Source organism: Pyrus communis, chromosome 11, assembly GCF_963583255.1.
Source record: "Pyrus communis chromosome 11, drPyrComm1.1, whole genome shotgun sequence".
In the NCBI taxonomy this organism is placed as follows: domain Eukaryota; kingdom Viridiplantae; phylum Streptophyta; class Magnoliopsida; order Rosales; family Rosaceae; genus Pyrus; species Pyrus communis.
This window is the reverse complement of record NC_084813.1, coordinates 4,869,342-4,897,246: the sequence shown is the minus strand read 5'-3', so window position 1 is coordinate 4,897,246 and position 27,905 is coordinate 4,869,342. Positions and strand designations below refer to the sequence as shown.

Here is a 27,905-nt window from a genome sequence, read left to right as displayed (position 1 = left end):
GTCCAGGCTGGGACAGCAGAGGATAAAGCGTCGGATAATGCTACTGCTGAGAACATTAAGGCTGCTGAATGTGTGGCGACTGAGTAGTCGTGAAATGTCCAAGCTATTGAAGAGTTGTCCTTTAGGTAGCCTTTAGGATTTTCTTTGTTTTCCTTTGTTGCTTGTGCTTGAACTCCTTTTGTCTTTACTAGTTGTTTATCAGTTTTGCTAGAATATTTAATAAACTTGTTTCCTTCGCTCTTCTTCATCTTCACTTCCTTAGTTCATGTCCTAACCTCTAGATTTTATAGACCAGTGGCAGGTGCGCTATTATTTTATAAGCAGGCAGGCTCGCGTAGCCTACACAGCTGTAGGTGTTGGCGTCGAACTTTTTGCAAAGTTGTTAGCCATAAGGTTGGCAGCTGGATGTCTTACTTACAGAAGTAGACAAGTCCACATAACCACTAAGCTGTTAACCTTGGCTTCCTTCAATTCCGTAGGTTACGTAACAAGTATCACAACACTTTAGGACTTGGTGTAAATTGTTTTGCGCTTGGTAGAGATGAAGTTTATCGGCTACGTAGCATGTTGGTAGTGGATAAAACTTCGTATATGCACGCTAGCTTGTTTAACCTTTCCCAAGGATACGCAGTTTGTACAAGTCTAACGTGGCTTCACTGCTTAAAGGGCAAGCCCTAGGCAGTCTTCCGAAAAACCGTAGGCTACCTTAGTGTACTCGGTAGCAGTTTTAGGTTTCCAGGGCAGTCGCTCGTAGGGTGTACTGCGTAATGTGCTTAGGGCCCGGTTCTCCGCGGATTAGGCCAAGAGACCCAAAATGATAAGCCTTGAAAAAGACCATTGTGGCTGCTTCTAGGAATCCCGGGGCAAGCCATCGTGCATCTAGTTATACTAAGGCAACCAGGCTCATCCACGTCTGGATATTCAGAGTGTTAAGCTTATCTTCCCGCTTTGGAGAGCATGGTTAGTCCTTCGGGGGATGCAATTCCTGCAGTGATCCCCAAAAAGGGGTGCGATCTTCTTTTTAAAGCAGGAGAGATAAGTTGTTGTAGACATGTAGTCGAACCAAGTTGCAAATTACTTCTGAATTCTTTATTGAAAAATGAATGAAGCGGACGAATAACTTAGCTGCAAAAGACTGCATAACAACTGGATAGTCCTCAGTTTATTAGGTGGTGCCCGTTGAGCTGCTTGAGTCTTCGGGCCTTGATATAATGGGAAATCACGTATAGTATTTCATCAAATTGTAGGCGTTCCATTGCTTCTCAATCTCTTTGTCATTCATGGTGGCGAGGGTGTAGTTACCCTTGCTGCCTACTTTGCTGATCTTTTACGAACTTTCCCAGTTAGGATCCATCTTTTTTTAGCCTTTTCTGTGGACAGTGATGAAGGCCTTTCTTAGGACTAGATCTCCAGGTTAGAACTGCCGGATCTTGGCCCTTTTATTATAGCTGGAAATGAGCTGTTGTTGGTAGGCTGCAATGCGGGTGATGGTTTACTTGCGTCTCTCATCTGCCAGATCTAAGTTTGTGGCCATCTATTTACTGTTCTGCTCAATGCTTGGCAATAGAGTGTTGCTGCTTAGCACGATGATGTTGGGATAAATGATTGCTTCTGAACCAAATACCAAAGAGAAAGGAGTCTCGCCGATTGCTATTCTTTTGGTGGTGTGATATGCCTATAAACATCCGGGGAGTTCATTTGGCCATTTTCCTTTCTTGTCGGTGAAGGATTTCTTGAGGCAGCCGAGGATCGTCTTGTTGGATGCTTTGGCCTGCCCATTGCCTTGAGGATAACTTCGCGTAGACATGTGTTGCTTGATGCCATACTTTTGGAAGAACTTCGCCAAATCTTTTCCCACAAATTGCAGGCCATTGTCGGTGACGATGGACTGAGGGATGCCAAATCGGCAAATGATGTTCCTCTATATAAAACGCTCTATGTCCATCTGAGTCTCGGTAGCAGGCGGCATAGGCCCTACCGAGTCAATCGCCCACTACATGAATGGCCAATGACTCGTCTGCGGGTGTAGCTCGCTGGCAGGCAGTGCCAGTACCGATTTGTAGCATTAGCAATGGTCACACTTTTGTACTAACTCCTTAGCATCTTGGTGCATGGTAGGCCAGTAGTAGCCTGCGTTAAGAGCCCTATGTGCTAAGGATCGGCCTCTGGAGTGATTCCTACAAACGCCTTCGTGGATTGAGCTTAGGACCTTCAAGTCATCGGGAGGTGCTAGGCAGCGGAGATGTGGTCCGGTATAGGATCTCCGGATGAGAATATCATTCCACATATAGTAGTGTGCTGCCTTGATTTGGAGCTTCCTTGACTCCAATCTTTTGGTGGGTAGTGTATCATTGACCAAGTAGTCTACGATAAAACTTTGCCAGTTGAGAGTTACATTAACCTGTGACACTTCGGTTGTTAGCTCCATTTCTATGCTTAGCTTGTCAAGATATTCTACCGGAATTGAGCGTTTAAATTGGTGGTCGAGAGCGGAGCCTAAACCGGCTAACGCATCTGCATGAGTGTTGTCTGCCTGCGGAACTTGGGTAAGAGTGTAAGTCTGAAATGCCTCAAGCTATTGGTGTAATTTCTCTAGGTATTGCGTCATCCTTGGATGTTTTACCGTGTATTCCCCGATAGCCTGGCTGGTGATTAATTGGGAATTAGAATGAATAGCGAGCTTCTTCTCCGCCAAGTCTTTCACCATTCGGAGGCTTGCTAGTAGGGCCTCGTATTCTGCTTCGTTGTTGGATGCTTTGAAGCCTAGAGTGATCGCCTGCTTAAGTATTGAGCCGTCTGGAGTAACAAGGACTAAGCCTGCCCCCGAGCCTTTGTAGTTGGATGCGTCGTCAACGTGAAAATGCCGGAAATCTTCGCTTGGGGGTGCAAGCATGGCTAAGGTGTGTTTGGCTGCTTCTGGAGTATTGCTAGGTTGCTTTGTTGCATCGCCTAGGCTATGTGCGAATTCTGCTATGAAGTCTGCTAAGGCTTGGGCCTTTATCGCTGTACGAGGTCAGAAAACTAAACCATATTGGCCAAGTTCCAACGCCCATTTCATCACTCATTGGGAAGCGTTTGGACCATGTAAGATTGATTGTAGAGGATACTGAGTCATGACAATGATTGTATGAGCTTGAAAGTATGGTCTGAGCTTCCGAGCTGCAACAATTAATGCCAAAATCAAATTTTCCATCTTCGGATATCTTGTTTCCGCATTGAGAATAACTTTAGAAGTGTATAATACCGGCAGTTGGGCCCCCAGCTCTTCTCGTATGAGGGCAGAACTCACTGCTACTTCGGAGACTGCCAAATAAATGTATAAATCTTCCGCTACTTCCGGTTTAGATAGTAAGGGAGGTGACGTGAGATACTTCTTCAAGTCTTGGAAAGCTTTTTCACACTCTTCATCCCATTTGTCTCGTTGTGCCATCTTGATAGCTTTGAAAAAAGGCTTACATCTATCGGTGGATCGTGAGAGGAAACGATTGAGGGCAGCTGCTCGTCCGGTCAAGCTTTGGATCTCCTTCAAGGTAGTTGGAGAATTCATCTCTAAGATTGCTCGGATTTGCTTAGGATGTGCTTCAATTCCTCGTTGAGTTACTAAGTACCCTAGGAATCGGCCTGAAGATACTCCAAACGTGCCTTTGGTAGGGTTGAGCTTCATTTTGTACTTTTTAAAGATATTGAAAATTTCTGCCAAATTATGAATGTGGTCTGACCGCTGCTTGCCTTTTACCATGATATCATAGACATAGACCTCTATGGTTACCCCAATTTGCTTCTTGAACATCATATTTACTAACCTTTGGTAAGTGGCTCCCGAGTTCTTGAGGCCAAAGGGCATAACCTTGTAGCAGTAAGTGCCTCGCTCTATCACGAATGCAGTTTTCTCCTTGTCGGGCTCGTACATGACTATTTGGTTGTAGCCAGAGTATGCATCCAAAAAACTGAGCAGCTGGTTCCTAGAAGTTGAATCTACTAATAGATCGATCCTGGGGACAGGATAAGGGTTTTTTGGGTATGCTTTGTTGAGGTTGGTGTAGTCTAAGCAAACCTTCATTTGCCTTTCTCTTTCTTCATGACTAGTACGACATTGGCAAGCCATGCTGAGTGTGCTACCTCTTCTATGAATTTGGCCTCCAATAGCTTGTCAATTTCTGCCTCGATGATCGCTACTCGCTTCAGTGCAAAATGTCTTCTCTTTGGGATCACCGGATTGGCAGTGGAGTCGACGTGCAGCTTGTGGCAAGCCACCTTGGGGTCAATGCCTGGCATGTCAGATGGTGACCATGCAAAGATGTCTCGATTTTCTCTAAGGAAAGTCATGAGTTCTTCTTTCTCAGCCGGGCTTAGACGTGAGCCAATTCTAGCCGCCTTTTCCAACTGCTGGGGATCAAGAATGATGTATTCGACGTCCTCTTTGGGTTTCCATCCTATCTTGTCTGTTTGGGAGCCATTTTCTTGATCCACTTGCTGCAATTGCTATTTGATAGCCTCTTCGCCTTTTTGGACTTCGATAGTCTATACGGGGGTAAAGGTCTTCTTATTTGTTTCTTTCAACATTTGCACAGTGCATCGTCGTGATGAGGCTTGGTCAGACTTGATCTCTCATCCTCCTCCTCCTGGGATGCGGAATCGAATTTTTTTGATATTTGACTAAAGTGACGGCATCCAGTTTGATTAACCAAGGTCTTCCAAGAATCCCATTGTAGGGAGATGGGTCGGTTACAATTGTGAACATTTATTTTGAGATGACTGGCAGTATTTTCATGTCAAGTGTGACGTGGCCGATGACAGTTGAGGTGTGTCCGTTGAATCAGGTAAGTACCTCTGCTTAGCCTATGATTATGCTTTCTAAGCCCATCTTTTGAATGACTGAGAGTTGTAGTAGGTTAACTACACTTCCATTGTCGACCATCATCCTGTCAACTATAGCATGGGCTTATTGGACAGATACTACTAGTGCATCGTCATGCGGGAAGTCGACGCCTTCTGCATCCTGCTTAGTGAAACCAATAATAGGTCCTGGTTGGGTATCGACTGCTTGGACTTGTGAGATTAGTAAAGCCTGCATGATCTTCCTCTTTTTGGAGTTATTGGTGGCCCCCAAGTGTTTGGATTCAGCGAAAATGCCATTGATTCGAATCATCTTAGTTGGCGGTTCCTCATCCTCGTCTGTATTCCTTCTTAGCTGCGCAGCCGGCTTGTCCAAGTATCTATCGACTTTGCCTTCTTTCATGAGCTTTTCTAGATAATTCTTCCAAGTGTAGCAGTCGTCGGTTGTGTAACAAGGACCTCGGTGGAATGCGCAATACTTGGTATGGTCCAACTTGGAAGTATCTCCTTTTGATTGTTTCGGCAGCTTAAACCACGGCTCTTTCTTGATATCACAAAGGATTTGATGGATCGGAATTGAGAACTTAGAATAGTTTTTGGTTATCGGGCCTTCTTTAATTGTGGGATAGACCCTGCGCTTGGCCTTCTGCCTGCCCTTGGTAGGTGGCTTCATGTCCTCTTTCCTCTGAGCAACTGTCGACTCTTTTTGAGGCTGCTCAGGCGCATTTTCTGCTCGCCAAGCCTCGTCCCAAAGTGCATGTTTCTCTGCTAGGGCGAATGAATCTGCTAAAGTTTGGTCTTCTTTCATGATCATTTATCCGAACAGTGGATAGTCTACTGTGAGTCCTTTTTGGCAGGCTACACTTGCTATCGAGTCATCATATTCGACGATCTACGCCTTCTCCGCTTTGAACCTTTTCACGTAGTCGCGGAGTGACTCCTTTGGGTTTTTCTTTATGTTGAACAAGTGATCGGACTTTTTCTTGATCGAGCGGTAAGATGAGTATTCTTTGGAGAAAACCAAAGAAAGATCATCAAAATTCTAGATGGATCGTGGTGGCAAGGTGTGAAACCAATCTTATGCCTCGCCTTGTAAAGTGGTGGCGAATATTTTGCACATAAGGGCATTATTGTTCCGATAAAGGACCATTGTGCTTCAGTAGTGCTTCAAGTGCCTCTCTGGATCTCCATCTCCTTTGAAAGATGTGACGTGCGACATGCTAAACTTGCGTGGAGGCTTTGCCTGCTCAATCTCGTCCACGAAATGTGACTTGCTTATGTTGGTCATATATCGCCTTAGCGCTTCATCAACCATTTCATTGTGTTGGAAATCACGCAACCATTCATTGAAAAGTCTTTCTACCTCTTCTTAGATCTGCCTTTGTTGGGGGTAGCGGAGCTCTCGGCTGCCCCAAGTCTTGATATGCTGGTCCAGGCTGCCTTTCTACACGCTCGACTTGTCTATGTCGTGGCTGTGGTATATGAGATAGATTCCTAGCAGGCGAAGGGTTTCTTCGCAAGCTGCTGGTTGAACTTAAACCGCATTGAGTGACCGTTTCTCTCCGGTTGTCATGCTGCATTCTCCAATGTGATGTGGAAAATGCTTCTCGCGGACCTAACCGCGAATGAACGCTTTGTCTAGAAGGCTGCTCATGTCGATTATCGGAGCGTGGCCTAACCGTGAATGTATACTTGTCTGTGGGCCTAGTCGAGAGCACGTGCTTCTCCGCCTGCTAAGACGAGAGTGTACACTGTTTTGGGGACCCAATCGGAAGTGTACACTACCCGAATGCTCGACCTGTGGTTGGTTAAGTGGCTACTTGAGAGGTTCCTCGTCTACCTTTATCCTTCTTCGGGACACCTCATCTGGGGGCACGTTAGATCTCGGTGAATTGCAAAAGTTGATTTACCAAGGCCGTCTATTGTACAAGGGCGCTCGTCAATTTTATGACTTATCAGGACAAGTTTTGTTCACCATTCGGATCAGAAGAGCTTAGATGGAATGTGCCTCCTTGAGTAGTGGAAAAATGGTGGGCCCCAGGCACGAGATTTGAGTTGGGAAATGTCAAATCCGTGGAGAAATGTGGTGAAAATGCCTCCAACTCAATGATTGGTTTGCAAGGTTGAGATAGTCTCGAGCCGACTTGGGCTACTTGGGGAGCCATGAAAGCAGGTTGGGCTACAAGAGTAAGCTGGATCACAGGAGCAGACTGGGCTACGGGAGCAGGCTGGATCACAGGAGCAGGTTGCTCAGTACGTGATTGCGAATACGAGGCATAGGCTCAAGCCCGTGTAAGCTTGGATGGCATGGCTTGGGCCATGGTGGAACCTCGTAGTGGTGGTGCCACTTCGCTTACGACTGCATTTTGCCTCGTGGATCTCCGCGGTCCTATTTCTTGAGTATTGGAATTTTCTCTTGTGGAATTTTCTAGATTTCTAGCCATTATATTTTTCTTATACGTTTTATCAAAGAACCCTTGCAAATAAAAAATTCTAATAATAAGAACGTATGAAAAATATTCAAATGGACTAGAAAATAGGGAAAAACCTTTTTATGCGAGAGTATTCTACGAGTATGGATCTCAACTCTCAATGAAAGCACCAATTTGTGGATGCAGATTTCTACCTCCTTGATCTTGGACAAAATTGCACCTACAAAACAACTAACACCTTACGGTCAAGGCCAAGAGCCTCATGCGCCCACGATGAATGGGGGGGGGGCTTTGGCGGAAGAACATCTGATGCCAAAGTTAGAATTTAGAGAGAAAAGTGTTTAGAGAGTATTTGAGATTTTTTTTTTAAGTGTGTTGGAATCATCTTTTGGTGGAAATGGGAGCCTATTTATAGGGATAGGCCGGTCCTCTTTGGAGAAAGAGTGACCGACCATTAGGAGGGTTTTTAATTTTTGGTTTAATTAGCCAATTTTAATAGGTATTAATTGGCTAATTAAACATAAGGGGAATGTTTTGGTGGTTACAGAATATTTAGAATAAATAGATAATTAGGTTATGTAATAATTAGCTAATTGATTTAGCTAAAAAAGGGAAATTAGGTAAAAGATATATGGGGTGAAAGAAATTTTAGGAATTACCTTGTAGAAGAATTTGATGAGATGAATTTTTGAATTGTTATCTTTTTTGGGCATTTCTGACTTGGTTGAGAATGATTGTCTGCTACTCGCGTGTAGGAATCCTGATATACCCCAAGGGTATTTTTGTCTTCTTCATCCAAAAATCCACGTGTCGCCTTGTGACTATTTTTAGCTCCACAGTTATGACGAATCATCAAATGATCAAAGACGTATCCACAAGATAACCATGATGTCTCAAATCAATGGACTACGTTGCATTATCCCAACTAACGCGTTATCATGTGACATGAGTATGAGAACTTTTGTTTGATCATTTTCAATGAACTCACTCTCTACTGAGCACCTACATACTTGCCTTGGTGTCTTTCACATCAATGACCCGAAACCAGCCCCTCTCTGAAAAGAGAACACATAGTATGTTCTAGTCTTACCGTCAATGCCCAATTGACAATCATTTGATCAAGAACATTTAAAAAAACGTTTATAAGAGGGAAAGGTCTTTTAAATTTAACTTTTTTAGATTACATTCTGTTTTTAATACATTTTTTTTTTTTTGGAATGATTGTTTAGGCGTATAACATTTTATAAGACGGCCTTGAACAATAAATTGTGCCTTGTATTAAACTAAATTTGTTTAGTATATGAAATATCGGTAAGTATCATCTTATAATTAAATTTTAGGGCACACTTCCAACAAATATGATATGAAGAGAATCGCTCTAAATTCTAAAATCCCTTGTTGCCAAAAGCATACATTTTCTGAGCGCCGAAGCTTGTGCATGAAGAGGAGATGCAACATGGAGACCTTTCCAACTTTACAGGAGTAATAAAATAGTAGGTTTAGGAGATAAACTAGGAAAAATAATACCACGTTGAAAATCTTGCAGTCTCTTCAAAGTACGCGATTAAATGACTTATGGAGCCTCAACCTTGTTCTCGCACTGGAAGTTGGTTGCACCCCAGAGAGTCTGTAGTGTTGGAAAATTTAATAATATTATTATTATATTAAATTTTTTAATTGAATGGAAATTAGAAGTGGAGTTTTTTGGTAGAAATATATGTCTACTCAAATAAAGAGTTATAACTTTTGACTTTTCATGAATAATCACATGTTTTCCAAAGAAATATCTCACATTTTATAAATAGGAAAGCCCCTATAATCACAAAAGAGCTTTTCATTATTTTACATAATCATACATAGAATATACTAAATATTAGAGAGTTTCATTGAGTTCATACAAGAGGGTTTTCAACACAATCATGATTCATCCTTGTGATTTGAAGTGCTTCTATTACAAGGACGTGGTCGTTGTATACTGAGAGACATGCGCCAATCAATCATGAACACCGTAGTAGGGCATAAACTTATCTTAAGGACAGAGTATCTAACACTTGCCTTAATCGTATTTCTAGGTTTTTCTAATCCATTATATCATGTTCATTTTAACATTGGTTACTCATGTGCAAGATTGATTGTAATATATAATATCATGAATTATTTCTTGATTTTTTTATGTGATTTATTATAGTAATTAGACCCAATTTTTTCCAACATGTAGAACCATCGTAACCATAGAGAGTTTCTCCGTTGGCAGTTGTTCCACTGTAAAATAAACCACTAAAAAAAAAGAGGTAGCTAGGCCAAAAAGGATAAGATCTCTCCACATGAACGGGTAAAAGGTAATAAACGTGGAAAACAAGAGAAGTGGTAAATTCGTTGGTTTGTGATTTTCTTCGGCACAGCAACCAGGAAAAAAAAAAAGATCCTTCAGTTGTTTGTACTTAACTTGAAAGACGGTATTAATCAATTTTTAAGTTCATAAATCAAACTGATCACTAATAAATGTATCAATTTTAGAAACAATTTGTAATGAAAATTAATCTTCGCAATTAATATTTCTATTTTCACAATAAAAAATGTGGTTTGGAAAATTTTGATATAAATGGTATAAATCTAACCGCACAAAGTAAATTCATTAAGTATTCAACCACAGCAAGTGATACAGTAGAATTTTAATAGAATTCCAAGCCTGGTATTTTCTTAAATCTTGAGTTGTGAAATTCACTTTCCGACCAAGAAGCTCTGAGACTCGCATCTCCTAAATCATGTGGTTGTAGTAGTAGGTAAAGGGCAGTATGGTCTTCGCGGACACCAATTCCATTGTCAGCCAGTGGTTGGTGTAATAAAGCCTTTGCCTTTGGAAATTGTCCTGACCTACCGCCACCATCCAAACCCACTTTCACCAACCAAACTCCATGCACTCATCCCTTCCGCCTCCAGTCACCTATCACCACCAACCCCGAATGTGTATTATCAAATTTCCAATCTTTCACTATCACGGTTTCCCCCCCCAAACAATTCCATAATCCCATTTCCCTCCCCCCCACCAACCACACAGCCAGTTGTATATGAAGAACCCCTACTGACCTCCCCTCTTCCCTCAAGCACCAATTCAGCTCAAAATAAACCAACAATTTTCGTGTCTTTTTTCTCATTGGATAATCCCATTTTTCCAAGAGATGGCTGTAGAAACTATCCCAAACGACATCGTTTACCGGTCCAAACTCCCCGACATCCCCATCCCAAAACACCTCCCTCTCCACTCCTACTGCCTCCACAACAAAAACCACTCGAGCTCTAAGCCCTGTATCATCGACGGCGCCACCGGAGACATATACACCTTCGCCGATGTGGAACTTAACGCGCGCAGAGTCGCGTCAGGGCTCAACAAGCTTGGAATCCAACAAGGCGACGTCATCATGCTCTTGCTCCCCAACTCCCCAGCGTTCGCCTTCGCCGTCCTCGGAGCCTCCTTTCGCGGCGCTATGACAACCGCGGCGAACCCTTTCTTCACACCCGCCGAGATCTTAAAGCAGGCCAAGGCCTCAAAAGCTAAACTCATCATCACCTTAGCGTGCTACTACGACAAGGTCAAGGACTTATCCTCATCAAGTGACGATGTTCACGACATTAAGCTAATGTGCGTCGACTCTCCGCCTGATCCGAGCTGTTTGCATTTCTCCGAGCTTCTTCAAGCCGATGAAAACGACATGCCGGAGGTTGACATCAGACCAGACGACGTCGTCGCTCTACCCTACTCGTCCGGGACGACAGGCTTGCCTAAGGGGGTGATGCTAACGCACAAGGGTCTTGTGACAAGCGTTGCTCAGCAGGTGGACGGGGAAAATCCCAACTTGTATTATAGCACCGACGACGTCGTCTTATGCGTGCTGCCACTTTTTCATATTTATTCTTTGAACTCGGTATTGCTTTGTGGACTTCGAGCCGGAGCTGCCATTTTGATGATGAACAAATTTGAGATTGTTTCTCTGTTGGGGTTGATCGAAAAGTACAAGGTTAGTATTGCACCGATCGTGCCGCCGATCGTGTTGGCCATTGCCAAGTTTCCCGATCTTGATAAGTACGATTTGTCGTCAATTCGAGTGCTTAAATGTGGTGGGGCACCCCTTGGGAAGGAGCTTGAGGATACTGTGAGAGCCAAGTTTCCCAATGTCACACTTGGTCAGGTACGTACACAGTTAATACATTCTATATTCGTATATGTTTTTTTTTTTCTCAATGTCGTATCGTGTATATTTATGCTTCAAACAACTACATTTTACAATTCTAATAAAAAGTGTGATTTTAAAAGTCTTTAGTACTAAATGTGATATCTGATACATGTAAATACGTTTTCTTAACATTTATGGTACACATAAATGCATTTTGTAACATAAATGCGTTTTCGTAACATTTTTGGTAAAACAATCGAAGTAAAAATAAAAAAATAAAAAATACAAGTAGATAATCCAAATCATGATCTAGGATTAATGTATCTTAATTTTCTCCTGGTTCACTTTATTTACTCATACCATGTTTTTGTACCATATTTTCATACCACCTTAGGTGGCATTTGATGTAGATAGCCACATCATTTGAATTAATTAGATTTTTAAATTTAGTTCATTCTTTAATAAACTAATAATTAAGAAAAATTAGTTAATTAAATAATGATTGTGGGTTTTGTAAATTTTTCAAATGATGTGGCTGTCCACATCATATGTCAGGGGTATAGAAATGTGGTATAAAAATATGATATGAATAGCATTACTCTTCTTTAAGGTAACTAATTTTTGCAACATATTAAATATGTTTGCAAATATAAGAATTTGATAATTGATTGATGCGTTGCACATTTGTGAGTGGTTAGCATAGATTAATGTCTTGCCAAGTTACCAACCATAATGTATTTGGTTGGGCATAAGGGACTCCATTTCATCCTCATGTTTTACTTCTAAATCTTGTTACCTACAAGCCACTTAAAACTACAAAATAAGTATAGTGATATTCATCTTTGTTTATAAATAACAGAGTTTAGGTTCGAATCTCTTGAATGAATTCAAAACTACTTTATTCCTCTAACTTTTAATGTAAATATATAGTTATATCAAATATATGTTAGCTCCAAACCGTTCAATATTTCCCAATCAGAGACTGAAAATATAATCATAGGAAAGATAAGGTATCTTGCCCACAATCTAAAAATATTGATTATTTAAATGTTTAGTTGACAGGCAACCAAAAATGGAGAAACAAATAATTTAACGTAATTTATAAAACACGATACGATTTTGATGGTCACCCGTTAATATAGGAATTACAACAAAAAACATGACGTGAGGAAGATTTAATTGATTAATGAGTTTACCTAACACTTTAATTATTCCCAACAATATTGTACTGTTACAAGATGAAAACGAAAGATGTATGTATCATTCACACGTGACAAGTTTTTAGGCATATTTCTTTTCTTTTTTTTTTTTAATTACCAAAAACATATTTTTTTTCCTTCTTTTGTTGAGATATAGAACATTAATAATTAACAGAAATTTTTATCACAGTTTTCAAAAAAATTACTAAAATTTAGTATTATTTTTTCTAGAGCAATATTCTACATTTACACACACCAAGGAAACAAGACAATTTGAATTCGGGCAGCAGTTAATTATAGAGAAATGTTCTAACCACCAAGATAATTAATTACTTGCATAGAAACTTATTATTATATATGTAATCTATTCCAATGAATTTACATAAAAACAACTAGCTTGCTTATGTTCCGTATTTTAATACTTCTCCTTATTATTTGAAGCTTCCGAGTAAAGATTATTTGACTAATTAATTAAATGGGAGAGATGGTATATAATATAAGCAATTTGTTCATGTATTGTTCAAAGGATGACTTCAGAATGTGACAGAGACATTTCTATATGTAGCCTGTGTGGTTTGATTTTCAGGCTTCTCATGTAGATATATCATGATTAAGCATTTAATTAAATAGTATAATCATCATTTGCAGGGATATGGAATGACAGAGGCAGGGCCAGTATTGACCATGTCATTGGCATTTGCCAAGCAACCCTTCGAGGTCAAACCAGGTGGATGTGGCACCGTCGTCCGAAATGCAGAGCTCAAGATCGTTGATCCTGAATCTAGTGCTTCTTTGCCACGCAACCAGCCTGGAGAGATTTGCATTAGAGGTGACCAGATCATGAAAGGTAATATATATTAAGTTCTACCTCACAAAAATTTGTGTCAAAATGTGTGTACCCGGATTCTAACTGTATATATTATTATTATTACTATTATTTTTATTTTTAGTATTACTATTATTATTACTAAAAAGACTGTTATAGTTGTACGTAGCAATTAAATATGATTTTTTATGCCGAAAATTATCAGGTTATCTTAATGATCCGGAGTCGACAAGGACAACCATAGACAAGGAAGGTTGGCTACACACCGGTGATATAGGCTTCATTGATGATGATGATGAGCTCTTCATTGTCGATCGGTTGAAGGAACTGATCAAATACAAAGGGTTTCAAGTGGCCCCTGCTGAACTTGAAGCCTTGCTCATCACCCATCCTAGTGTTTCTGATGCTGCTGTTGTCCCGTAAGTCATTAACCCAAACAATCGTGTTTATATTGTGAGAATAAAATATATATGATCGGGTTTCGTTCAAACTCCTACAGATTCATTTTTAGGGCCACCGGCTCTGCTTTTGCGTTCCGTTTAGCTTAGAGCCAAAAGTATGATGCCGACTCATGTGGTATCAGGGCTGCATGGGAATAGAGATTAGACTACCATCAATGTGTTGGGATACCTTCAATATTCAAAATATATATGACCGACCCATACAATAATTTTATAATTATTTTGGCATGATACCATTTGGTTATATACTAAACCTTCATGTGCAATTTATGTGACTTCAGAATGAAGGATGAGGCAGCTGGAGAGGTTCCGGTTGCATTTGTAGTAAGGTCAAATAATTCTCAGCTGACTGAGGACGAAGTCAAGCAATTTATCTCTAAACAGGTAAAGTTTTTTACTACTTTTAATATTCCTTTAAATCTTGCAAACTATTATTTTTAAATATTTACTGGACACACACACACATTTTCTGGTTAGCAGTCCTATTTCCCCCACCCTACCTACAAGCATATTCCAGGTCCACATGAGGTTGGTAAAAAACACATCAATGTTTGATCAAAAAAAGAAAAAAAAAAAAAAAAAAACACATCAATGTTTACAAGTTTTTATTTATAATTTACTAGATTCGTAATACATATTATGTTTTACCAAATAATACATGTCACTTATCCACCACTAGACAAGAAAATTCCCACTGCTACTTATCTGAGAATAACTCATTAAAGTGGGAAATGTGTGTGATCATAGATGGTTTGATTCTATGAATATATGCAGAGTCGTTAGGGCATCTAAGGTCCTTGTGAATTATGAAAAACTCCAAAACTATATAAAACAAACATACATATCACATTGCCAATAGGGCTAATAGCAACGAAAATGTCAAACATAACAGTCTGCCTAACTGGTTGAATGGCATCATCCAGATCTAAATTGTGAGATGCTTAGGGTTTCATGTCACATCAAATCCAAAAATGACCACCTAAAAAAGGATTATATTATTTGTCCGCAATCAAAACCGACCCCATACAAGAAAACTATTGCTCCAAAATTAACTTTGGTAGGGTTCAGTAAAAGGTTGACGTGTTTTTGTAACATGGGCACCATCTGTTCATGATTTCGTATTTTTGAATGGTTGAAAATTCTAAAATATCTGATATTTCAGAGCACTGTAGAGAATTGTGTGTTAATTGAATTTTGTTATGGCAGGTTGTCTAATTGATCTGCCAGTGCCACTGACCTTTTTGTGTGTTGTATGCAGGTTGTATTTTATAAAAGAATAAATCGAGTATTTTTCATCGAAGCCATTCCGAAGTCACCGTCGGGCAAAATCTTGCGGAAGGACTTGAGAGCAAAGCTTGCCGCTGGGTTTCCAAACTGAGTGATGCCCTGCCATTTTGAAAGAAGGGCATGCATGTTCCCACCATAAAAGGCTTGGTAGCAGTCATTAATATGGAATGTTATCCATAAGTATTGTGAATAAGAATACAATTCTATGAACTTTATATTAATTTTAAAGTTTGATTGCCAGATTTTAATTTTATTTTTTTTGTTGAGAAAGTATGATATTCATGTATGATATTCATTATAAAAACGTAATCTTACATGAAGATAGGATGCAAAATTATTGTGGCGTCATTAAGATCTTGTTGGGACTTTCAAACTAGTTGAAGATAAGATAACGACGGTTCCACCCACCAACAATTATGTAGTTTGGGTATTTTTTTAATACATATGATATTCTCTAGAGTAAGGAATGATGAAGCGGGCGAAATCTTACAATGGAGTAGCCTTACAAATTCGTCGTTAACAGGAATCGAACTTAAGATTTCTCATTACAAGTGAATGAGAAAACCATTTGTCTGTAGTATTAAGTGGCATAGTTCGGATATATCTTTTAACAATAAATCTAAAAATACAATGGGAGACTATTTGATGAACCATACACCTATGTACCACATTATTGCATTAATGCATTAATGATGGACAGTGCAACCTTTGCTAAACGATAGGCAACCCTACTACATAAATAGAATTTCACTAAAACTAATTAAAAACTGAAAAAAGCACCCCCAATTTTCTTTTCTTAGATTCATTTTCTTGTTTATTTGATGAAGAAAGTTGAGGTTATACCATAAAACAAATTATTAATATGAAGAGTATCTTAACTCTTTATAAGCACATGGAAGTCTTTTTCAATGTGTGATTCATTTTCAATACGCCATTTCACGTGTGCTGAATTTTCTGGCCTTACACGTGGACAACAAAAATTGAGTGGCGTGAAGTAGGTGTGGCCAACCTTCTATAATACCATGAAGAAAGTTAATGTTACAATATAAAACCAATTGGTAATATAAGGAATAACTCAATTCTTTTGAAGCACTTACAAAGTCATTCTTTTCTCAACGTTGGATTCATTCTCAATATTGATCATTGAAATATCAAAAGAGTGTGAACATATTGGTGCCACTTATTGCAATATATGCTTCAAATGAAAGAATAACATGACAGGATAACATGAAGAAAAATAAGAATAAAGGGAGGGAGAAGCGATGCAAGAAGTACATGAGGGTCTCTATCAGATTCCGTACGTGTGTCATTGGATGATAAGTTTAGAATTATAGCTAAAAACCTTGGGAAAATCTATTAATGGTGTAGGTGTGTTTTTTTCTCGTACAGATACCTATGATTGCATTTCTTTTATGACTTCAAGTTCTGAATTAACTAATATAAGATCTCAAAGATATCGACAAGATCGACGACGAGTTTCGTGTTCAAAATCAAGGAGTTGAGAGGGTCGTGGAGGGAGGTGAGGGATCAGATGGCGGTGAGGGATGGAGGGATGGAGGTTTTCATTTTGACGAAGTTACAAAAACAGTTTTGTTGACGGATATCTAACGGTTTCGCAGGCGGACTCGAAACCAATCATTAAGTGCAAATTGCCACCTAGCCCACCTTTACGTGTGTTAATATGCGTTGTTCTAGAAAACGCAAGAAGAATGTACTTTGATGTGCAAGAAGTATGTACCTAATAGTAAGTTTATCTGTTACTTAGTACTACAATTTAATTATATTCTTCTTCACTTATAAGTGAGAGATCTTAGATTCGATTCTCACCAAAAACGAATTTAAACCACATTATTACTAGCGTATTATGAGACTAAACCCACCATCTCTCCTGTAATGTAGATAATATCGTTTGTTTATGCTTCGTCTACAACGAGATGATTCACTCAACAGAAGCCACGAAATCACAATGGCAACCACAATTAATAATCGACTTCATCACAATATATGTCATCCTCGCGTTCATACGGGTCAATTTTGAGACCGTTGCATTGCTACCCACCACATAACTGGAGGCTAGTTGAGAGCAACAGAAAAGAAAGATAAAATGTTGTTGACTTGAGACCCACTGACCCGTGTCAAATTTCTTATAATATTCTAGCTAGAGCCTTGCTCTCCTGCGCATGAAAGGACTAAAAGGAACGGTTAAGGTTTAACTAAATCTCATTTTATCAAGCATCAACCGTTCACTCGTGAAAAATAAATGTACCGGACATTCCATTCCTTGCTAAATGTCAGAACAACAAATACGTGTCCATGAAGCAGCTTTTGAAAATGAACCATGAGATGAAGGAATGGGTTACCAAAAAACAAAAGAAGGGTAACTATGATATCATTACAACAATTTGGACAAACATTTTACATTGGTATTGAATTTAAAGCTTTTTTTGCATAACATTATCCGACTCTTGTATCAATTTCTGATCCATTTATCCTTCAACTGAACAAAATACTGCGACAATGTTCCAGAATTTCCCTCAGCTTAGTTTTGGAAATTCCAAGTATACTTCCTGAATATTATCTACATTTGGCTCAAAAACTCGCCTCCTCAGTTGCTGGTCGCCTCAAGTAATATCGTAAACTGTTAGCAAGAACCTAAAAAAATTGCAAGTTCTACTGTCAGTAATCTCAGACGTCATCTTTTAATTTGTAACAGAACACACGAAAACAGAAGTCTATTTCGGAATTAATCAGATTGTAAAGTTGAAGTTGGTGAATGATGAAACTCTCTCTTAGAAAACAAGAAAACAGTTAGCTTTCACCACATCTACCGCTATCATATATTAAATCCAATGCTCTAACATTGCCGTAATTCTAACTTTACCTGCTGAAGAGGCTTGATAAGGGGTTTACCCCTGTAGTTAACATGAAATTTTGCCTTTGCCAACAACCCCTAATTCCGAGACAAGAATTAGCATGGACTTGGTTACCAAAAACTAAAAGAAAATAATAATAGAGATGAGCTCCATACACATGGATACTAGAGACCCAAAAAAAAAAAAAAAAAAATGAGAAAAGGATAAATTGAAGCTGCAACTTTAGGTGAGAAAAGAGCACACCTCTGTGTCGAATTCTCCTGATTCAACAGCAACATTAATGTCAATTATAATCTTTACAAGATCCACCAGTAATCCAGGGCGATCTGCTGACTCCACGTAAAGCAAACTGCAGAAACCCAATATTAGCTGAACACATTCATTCAAACGCGATGTCACTCATGCATAACAATTGAAGACTATTGTGTGCCTGCTGGCGCAACAATTTTTGGCATAGGAATTGACTATGGGGTTTTAGAAGCCCATCCTATCGAAAAAGAATGACACACATTACCTTCGGGTGGGGCCATCATCGTTGACGCTTATGTGGGTTGCTATGTCCACATCAACCTGAAAAATTAAATATAGGTTTGAATCAAGAAAATTGCTAGGGATACGATCATGAAAAAATGATGACTAGGTATGGATCAAACAGCTTGGCGTAAAAGTAAACAAGACTCTTTGGAAGTTAAGATGCTACCACATTAGCCGAGTGTCAAGTCAATATGTTAATTACCTTATGGGTGAACAAAATCAAACGGTGATAGGCAAAAAAAATTATTCCCAAAAATTCATAATCTTCATTAAGGAGAGAAATGACTCTAGAATGACTACAATTGGAAGAAAAAAATGCTTACGAAGTGAACTTCAAATGAGAATTTCCTCAAAACATGACACATGAATTATGTGTGTGCTAGAACGTGAAAATGGGAAACTTGAACTAACCAACCTTTGCACAAACAGTCTCCCCACAGAAAGTTTGAAAATTTAATAAATTGCAAGAAAACCTGTTCTTGTGGAGGCACAATTCCAAATGCTGCTCCCATCGCTAACTGGGAACTTGATTCCTAACAACAAATTTAATTCACTAATAAAGCTTACAAAATGCAGAAATCCTGAAGATATTCCACCAGATACTATCTCAAGAACAAATGGAAATGTTTAAGAAAGATTACCGGATGATACTCTATCAGATTATTTATAATTGTCAATCGAATAGCCTCAAGTAGTTCTGGATCTTCTACTTTCCTACCAGTATCACTGCAAACAAACCCCACCAGAAAATGAGTACAAAACAGCTATTGGAAGTACTGACCCGTTAATCCACCAAAATAGAAGGTTGATGATTTAACTGGAAGCAATATTTTTAATGCCCTTTAAGGAAAACTTTTTTTTCTTCAGCACATAAATCCAATGAGAAAACAATTATACCACAAGTATGGGAGTTCCATGCACAACAAGGGAAGGGAAATTAAAGCCGGACAAAGAAGTAGAAGAAGCAGAAAAGAGATCATTGAAATCAATTGCAAATTGACAAATAATAACAACGTCATAGCAACAAGGCAAAACTATACTCAATGCAAGGGCATGAGGCTTGTGAAGTATACTCACACTCTAGTGATGGCAAACTTGTTATGCTTCCCACAAGAATCCAAATAGACATTGGCCTTGACAACATTCAGGCCGAGGTTTCTAAGCGCACTCATCTGGTGATTCAGTTAATGATAATTAATCTATGCTATCATCTACGTTCAGACATAAAGATGACGATAGATCATTCAAACAAATATATGAAAATCTATACAGGAGAAAACAAAAGATAAAAATATTGTTGAAAGTCGTAAGTAATGCTCCATACAGTATCAAGAAGAGCTCCAAGCCGGTCTCCAAAGGTTATCTCCACCACCGTTGCATCTGGATCAGAATCTTGGTCAATAATAACTTTAGGAATCGGAACGGTGTCAGTTTCGCTTGGACTTCCATCAGTTTTACCATCCTATTTTCCAACATAAAAAACCCAGTACAAAAATGAAGTATTCAGCAAGTTGATATTCAGTAATTACCAATTACAAAACAATTTTTTAGAATACCTCCACAGCTGCTCGTGGAGTAATTGAGGTTGACGAAGATGTTAATCTGTCATAGATTGCACATACACTTTCTAAGATAAAGAATAGCAACTATGCAAGACCCCAACTTTAATGCTTGCATACCTCAATAATAGTAAATGTGTTAAACACACTACGACTAAAAATCTGTAAGCTCGCTAGGGAACGTTGAGTTCAAGCCACAATCGAGGACTTGGACTCAAAGGTTCAACAGCTGGTAGATAAACAGAGGTCGGACGATATCGGATAATTCCAACCTCAAGTGCAAAAGACATGATAATTCGGTTATATATTGAAAAAATCACTTATCAAAACTTGTTAAGTGAACAAATCAGCCACAATAAACTAAGATGCAGAGGTCATGCTAATGGCAATAACCTGATGTGCAAAACAGACTTCATTCATACAATGAGCATATATAATTCAGACCTCATATTACTAGAAAATTCAAATGAGGTAAAGAACCAAACAACAATAGAAAACCAAAGATTTTAATAGGAAAATAAAGTAATAGTGGACCCATTTCATCACTTTTTGTACACACAAAAAAAAAAAAATCAATTTCTGGAAACAATCTAAGAAAGTAAACAAACCCATTAAAGCAAATAAAAAACCAACAAAATTTCAACAAAACAGTGAGCAAAAAAGAAGCATTACCTTCCCTTGTGCACAGTGCAGAAGCTTTTAGGAGCAAACCCAAAGGAGGCTACTGCCATAGCCTCAGTTGGTGCTGGAATTGCAAGGGATCTTTTCAAACTGGAGTTACTGTTCAAGTTAACCCCAACGCTGCAAGAAGCCATAGCCACTGCCATTTTTAACTTCAAAAGTTTACAGACCAGAGAGAAGGGTTGAGCAAACGGAAAGAGAAGAAGAGACTAGGAGAATGAACACAAATCAGAAAAAGATGGTAAATTTGCAGAAGAAATGGGAATGTGAGAATTGGGTTCGGACAAGAAGGATATAGTGGAGGAAACAATTGGGGACCAACTAGATACATCGAAATATGCGCCATTCGATATAGGGAGAGGGAGAGGGAGAGGGAGAGGGAGGTAACTTTATGTGACTTGGGAACTTTCTTCCGTGTTTCATTTATGTTGTGCCGAAGAAATTTTTAGTTATGGCAGAAACACGGATAATACATCACGTTTTCTTATGTAAATGATGGAAAATTTTAATTTTTAAGTTATTAACCTTTTAACACATATAACCTATTATTTATATAGGGACAAATGGTGTACCACTTCATGTGATGGTCACACTGAAAAATCTCTCGTACCATACTTAATACAATTTTTGTGATATTTAGTAGGAAAAAAAATTAAAATATCTCATGCTAATTTGGAAGTATTTTTTAAATAATTTTTTGAAAAAAAAATTTGAGTTTCAAAAGCACTTGAAGTGTTTGCTTCAAGTACTTTTCTAACATTGACTTGCATTTTTTCTAAGAATTAGTACTAAAAATATTTTTACTATAAGCATTTTTAAATATTTTAAAAAACACTTTCAAAAGAGCTCTTAGCATTTGTTTGAGAAGTGTTTTTAAATTATTGTAAATACTTTTAGAGAAAATATTTTGTGGATTCTAAAAATACTTGATTTTTTTTTTTTTTCAAAATGTATTATATTTAAGTTTTTTTTTTTAAATTAACTTGTATTTTTATTTAAAATTAATTTTAAATGTATTTTTACAAAATTAACTTGCACTTTTATGTAAAATTACTTTAAAACGATGTCTCTAATCCTTATATTCCGAGTTACCATAAATTTTTTGCTGACTGACTAGCCTTGTGCTCTGCTCTTTCATTATTTGCCATTGCCCCCATATTTTCTCCCTTCATATTAAAAGTGGGACGAAAAAGCAAAAGCATAAAACCGAAAATATCTTTGTCATGTCAAATTTTTCCCGACGTCCAATCATCATCCCCATCGCATTTGTAACTATTGGACATAAAAATGTTTCTAATGTATGGGTGAGGAGGTGAAGTCCAATCCAACTGCATTTGCTGGTAGCTGGTGTCAACCATACCGACGCGTTGAACTACAAATTTAGAGACTAAAGTTTGAAAATTAAAGAATAAGTAAGTTGATGATTAATTTATCACTGAAGCGTTGATAGGCGTACTCATTTTTATTGGTGACACATCATTTAGTTTGTAAATTTAGTCTCTAAATCTACTTTCTCTAGCATTACTCTTGGTCTTCAATTAACACATTAAAGATTGTGTTTCCTCTCTCTATGACTATGCCCATCTTTTATGCTGCTCTTCCTTTCTTGCTCGCTCGCCTGCTTGCTTGCTTGCTCGCTCTCCATCTCTGTACGCGTTTTGCTATTAAAGCACAGGCTTGCTTTTTCTTTTTTTAATGTTTAACACGTGCTTTTATATATATTTTAGATTTTTATTATCCAGGAGGATCCTGGATATCCTCCAATCACATTTGTTCATCATACATTGTGCGGTCAGAAATCATTGTAATTTCTTTTATTTAAAATTGAATATAAACAGTACATAATAAAAACTGGCCAGACGATGTATAATAAACGGATGTGATTGAATGATCCGACGATGATCCTCTTTCTTTTATTATGGCTTATTTTTAGCTATGCCTTATTAAATTATTTTGATCCCATTTTGCCTGTGTAACTAGTCACCATTTTACTCCCTGAAAGTCAAAATTTGTTCCACTTTGACTTGGGGACTCTATCTTCTCTCTAAACTTTAGATCGCCTCTTGAAATACATGTGGGACCCAACACCCAATAAGATTATGCCATATGTGCAACAAATTTGATTATAAATCTCTATTATGCGTTAATATTTAACAATTTGAGAATATTAAGTTTAAAAGAAATTGAAGAGATGAAAAAAATAATAAATAAACTTATTAGTCTGGCGCACCCAAATCAAATCCACATAAGAAACTAACAAATCTAAGGCAATGTGAAGCGAGCTTTGAGTTTTATAGAGATGACTTTCAAATTTCAAGGGGCAAAATGAGATCAAAATCAAGTTCCAGGGGCAAAGTGGAGTGAACTATGAGTTTTGGGGAGTAAATTGGCGACTTTTGAGTTACAAGGAGCAAATTATCGACCTTCTTCATCTCATTGTAATCGCCAACCCTCTCTATTAGCACCTCCTAAGGACATTTCCTGGTTACTTCCATTAGTCTCAAGCAAGTCTCGGTCTGGATGCACGATCCATGACCAATCTTGATAGGCCTCAAGGATCACAATGTAGCCCCTATAGATCATGTGTGCACTCACCCAAACTCCCCGAGCTAGATCCGCCAAAGTCATGAAGACATTTGGTTTCATGGCAACTCGGAGACCGATGATGTCTCATTCCCACTTTCCAACTCTCAGCACATCTTGATCATAGTCTTTGTCCTTGATTGGAAGGTTCTTGATCCAAGAACGATTACATCTTCCCGCGGAATGGCTTGGGAAGAAGTAGCAAGAGCTTGCTGGGATAGTCTTAAGGAGGTAAGACCATCTCAAATCGAAGGGTCCAAAGGGCCGAAAATAACCCGAAAATCGTCTCCAACAGAGGGCTAGACCAAAAGACTCGTGGGCCTCACTGGACAAAAAAAAAACCAAAGGGTCAACCGGCTAGCCCAAAGGAACCAACCAGCCAGCCCGGCCTAGGTCACAATTGTAAACACAACGGCTAGCTGACGTCATGCTAACTTTAGTTACCATTGGATTTGAATTTTTTATTTTTTTAAATTTTAAAAAATTCTCATTTTTCCTATAAATACCTAAGTCATTCCTACACCATTTGTCACAAAATTTTCACCATTCTTACACCATTTCAATTCTCATATTTTCTTACCTCTTCTAATAATATTTCCTTCAATTGTTTTCAATAATTTTCAAATGGCCTTATCTGCAATAAAAGATAGGGCTTGGACCCGAAAAGAAAATGAAGCTCTTTGCAGGGCTTATAAATGAGTCTTGTAAAATAGTTTGAGGGGGACTTCTCAAACAAGTGAAGGTATTTGGACTCGTATGTCCAAAAAATACTAAGAGTTCTACTAAGGCACCACTCCACCGAATACCTGAAACCACGAGAGTTGTTCTTCAAAATGGAAGAAACATCTTCATCCAAGTTTGAATAAATGGCATCAAGCACTAATAGCAGCCGCAAGTAGACATGAAAGCACCACCAATTACTATGACGAAGTAAGTGTTTTCACAATTTATTTTACATATTTAATTATATTACATTTAATTTCATAAATTAATTTCCTTTAATTTTTGTAATTATATTTTCTAGGTACGCCAAGCAGAGGAATTGTATATGGAGGGCAGCTTGAAACCCCTTCAGTTTCACGGTTGTTGGGAAATTTGTAAAAGGTGGGTGTTATTTGAAGATCCACCTCAACATAGAGTAGATCCTGCGTCGGTGTTCGGAACTCAATCCTCAACTGTAGATAGGGATGAAGATAGATCTCCTACCATTCAAGAAACAAGGGTAAAAAATCCGTCTTGGGGTGAAGGTTCCATACCTAGGGTTATGGGACGAAACAAGGCCTAAAGGTTGAAGGAAAAGGGCAAGGCAAATGATGATTACGCTGCTCAACAGGAAGTGGCGGCCTCATTGCGATTAATGATGAAGCAAAATGCCTTTGCCGTGAAAGGAAGGAATCGTAGGCATGAAGAACGGGCCAAACAAATACAAGAAGAGATGGATGATAGGAATATGCAAAGGAACACTTCGAATTACACTTCAATGAGTAAGGCCTATTTTGATAGGAAATAGAGGGAAATTATGACCCAACATCAATTGTTTACTTTCGATTATACTCCTACAATGGCAGATGATGAAGATGATGTTGATTATGGAGTTTAAATTTAAGTTGTTGTAATTTTTAAATTTAAATTGTTATAATTTTTAAATTTAAGTTATTGTAGTTTTTAAATTTAAATAATAAATTATGGCTATATGGCCATTTGGCTCTCGATTGGAGATGATTTTCTGTCACAGAGCTATGTTTGGCCCTATGGCTCTTTGGCCCTCGGTTGGAAATGACAAGAAATATGGTCCTACACTATTCATTAAAATATTAATTTCTTGGAGGGCTAGAAGGCTAAAACGAGCCATGTGCCCTCCTTCTATTAGAGATGGCCTAAAAGGCATGGAATTCAGGCAAACCCATCTTGGTTCTATAAATCTTGTTCAGTCTATCAAATGCATGCAAGACTCGATAAGTTGTATAAGTGAGGTTAATGGGAGCCAACTGATAGTGCAACAATACCTCTTTTATGAAACCCTCAAGTGGAAACTTAGGCCATAGGCTTATAAACTATAGATGAATGCAGATGTTCGGTCGAGTTGGGTTTAGAAACTTGGGCAACTTGCTGGAAACACCGATGTCGCATTTCTCCAACTCAAGATGTTGTGTCATGGAAACCCATCAATACGTGCTCGATGACTGTCATCTTGAGTTGGAAAGACACATCATCGACGTCTTAGCAAGTTGTTCGAGTCTTTGGACCTGACCCGAACGAACGTCCGCATTCATCCATGGTTCCTAAACTAAGGGCTTAAGTTTCCACTTGAGGGTTTCATAAAGAAGGTACTGTTGTATTAATAGTTGGCTTCAATCAACCTCATTTTTATGGCTAATCGGGTCATGCATGCCTTTGACTAATTGAACAAGATTTATGAAATCGAGATGGGTTTGCATGAATTTCGTGCCATTTACATTCTAAAGACTATCCCAGCAAGCTCTCACTCATACGGTTACCGAGTCTTACATGCCTTTGACAAATTGAATAAGATTTATGAAATCGAGATGGGGTTGCCTAAATTTCGTGCCCTTTTCCTCCTGAAGACTATCCCGGCAAGCTATCAGTACTTCTTCCAAAGCCATTTTGTTGGAAGATAGAATCATTATTGGATCTAGAACTTTCCAACCAAGGACAAAGACTACAATCAAGATGTGCTAAGAGTTGTTAGTGAGTGGGAATGAGACATCAATGGCCCTTGAGTTGCCGTGAAACCCACTCTCTCCATGACTTTGGCTGATCTGGCTCATGGAGTGGGGGTTATCATGGCACACATGATTGATACGGCCCATATTATGAACTCTGAGGCTCATCGAGATTAGTTGCGAATCATGCACCCAGACAAAAACTTGCCTGAAGGTTTGGTAGAAGTAACTAGGAAATATCATGAAAAGGTGATAACGAAGGGGGTTAGGGACTACAATGAGATGAAGAAGATCAATAAGGTAAACATAACGGCGAATGAAAAGTCATTAGAGTCAATGGGCAAAACAAGGATGGCTATAATAGTTTTTCGAATTGAAGGTAGGGTGACGAGGAAGAGAGCATGAGAGAAGATGGTGGATCTCTTATAATCCTTAGGTTTGTCGAGAGTTCTAGCCACATCGGAGCATGCACGTTTGGTTGAGAGTCTGAAATTGTTAACGTTACGGAATTGTGTAGTTGGACTAAAAAAAGAGGTACCCTTGAAGAGAAAATGCCTCAAGAGAGCTGGCAAACTAAGCCCGAAGTTGTGGAGTCCACGGAAGTATAACTGGGGGAATTTGTCAAGGACTTGAACATGGCTCCATGAAGTTCGAAGTTTGTTAGAGTCCCGTTCACAGCTGCTGAAGATGTCTTCTAAAAGGCCCATGCTGAATTTTCTGTTAAGATGAACAAGAATGTTTGCAAGTGTTCAACTTGAGAGAGCTTAACAGACGTGGCGAAATCATCAAGGGCGAACCTCTATGAAGCTCTCATCATGATTCCGCTCGGGCTTTGATCAATCCGCCTACCTCGGGCATCCACGTTTGCCCCCACTACGCTCATACCAAGGCTCGTTTATTATCCACTCTGTCGCACATGGCTCCATTAACTTTCCATTCTTTCTATACTCTTCATCTCATGCCACTATTTCCTTTGCTTTGTCAAAGCACTCTGCTAGGGTGATGTACTCATACTTAGGCTTACACAACTGCCTACTAAGCTCGAACTCAATGATGACTCCTTTCTCTGCACTGAGTTTGCAAAATGAGATAAGCTAGATAATTGCATGGCTGCCACCACGTTCAAGAAGGGAGTCCCTATTGAGTTCAAGCTTAGCAAGAAGTTTCGCAAGCTTCAAAGATTACTGGGATGAGCTCTTACCTGATTTTTTGGACCATATGATTGTACAGTGAGCGGAGCTTCTGCAAGGTTTACCTTTGCGCGGAGAGTTTCTGTGACCACATGAGCAGGGTAAGAGTTGGAGTAGAAGTAGGCTCTTCCATAGTGTTCATATATCTCATACCAATGACAGGGATTCTAGTGGTTTCACGGCCCAACTGAGACTTTAGCCATAACAAATGCCTCTTAATATCGAGGGACGAAACCTCGTGGTTGCATCAGAGGCTTTCTATCTATGTCAGAGCTTATCCTTTTGCGCATCTCACAAATAAGGTCTAGCAATATTAATAATGAGGAAGAGGTGGGGTTCATGATCTTCTCTGCTGAACACATGAGGTACATTCTTAGTGGCAGATGTCTCAATCGTCAAAGGGGTGGCATCTATTCTAGGAAAGTCTGGATTGTACGGTGGATCAAGATGATCAACCATCCGTGAAGGTAAGATTATTTGCAGGGGAATATGAATTTGAACTATTGGAGCAGTGGTTCTGACCTGCACAGACCAAAAACAAGCAAGGACCATTAGACAGAGCGCCGAGGTTGGTGGTTCCCAGCCAAG

At 38.9% G+C, this 27,905-nt stretch overlaps 4 protein-coding genes across 5 annotated transcripts; 1 reads left to right on the top strand and 3 right to left on the bottom strand.

The window, feature by feature from the left end:
* Nucleotides 1-2,065: 2,065 nt before the first annotated feature.
* On the bottom strand, nt 2,066-2,893 carry LOC137708915 (uncharacterized). Its single transcript, XM_068448077.1, has 2 exons — nt 2,624-2,893; nt 2,066-2,533 (listed from the first exon to the last, which is right to left on the bottom strand). The coding sequence occupies exons 1-2, from the start codon at nt 2,891-2,893 to the stop codon at nt 2,066-2,068; spliced, it is 738 nt and encodes a 245-aa protein (XP_068304178.1).
* A 2,049-nt stretch (nt 2,894-4,942) lies between these two features.
* Nucleotides 4,943-5,650, bottom strand: LOC137708914 (uncharacterized). The gene has a single exon (XM_068448076.1). The coding sequence runs from the start codon at nt 5,648-5,650 to the stop codon at nt 4,943-4,945; it is 708 nt and encodes a 235-aa protein (XP_068304177.1).
* Nucleotides 5,651-10,354: 4,704 nt separating this feature from the next.
* On the top strand, nt 10,355-15,453 carry LOC137708337 (4-coumarate--CoA ligase 1-like). The gene is made up of 5 exons (XM_068447394.1): nt 10,355-11,455; nt 13,288-13,486; nt 13,671-13,884; nt 14,208-14,310; nt 15,185-15,453. The coding sequence occupies exons 1-5, from the start codon at nt 10,448-10,450 to the stop codon at nt 15,302-15,304; spliced, it is 1,644 nt and encodes a 547-aa protein (XP_068303495.1). The 5' UTR covers nt 10,355-10,447; the 3' UTR covers nt 15,305-15,453.
* A 2,089-nt stretch (nt 15,454-17,542) lies between these two features.
* LOC137708398 (ACT domain-containing protein ACR11-like) lies at nt 17,543-21,219 on the bottom strand. 2 transcript variants are annotated; one of them, XM_068447459.1, is made up of 10 exons: nt 20,852-21,219; nt 20,177-20,222; nt 19,945-20,082; nt 19,698-19,792; nt 19,262-19,346; nt 19,094-19,153; nt 18,601-18,656; nt 18,330-18,435; nt 18,095-18,163; nt 17,549-17,865 (listed from the first exon to the last, which is right to left on the bottom strand). In XM_068447459.1, exons 1-10 carry the CDS (start codon nt 21,004-21,006, stop codon nt 17,803-17,805), a joined length of 873 nt encoding a protein of 290 aa, XP_068303560.1. In that variant the 5' UTR covers nt 21,007-21,219; the 3' UTR covers nt 17,549-17,802. The 2 variants fall into 2 exon arrangements, with proteins under 2 accessions (XP_068303562.1, XP_068303560.1); XM_068447461.1 differs by lacking the exon at nt 18,095-18,163 and having other exon boundaries at nt 17,543-17,865.
* Nucleotides 21,220-27,905: the final 6,686 nt, after the last annotated feature.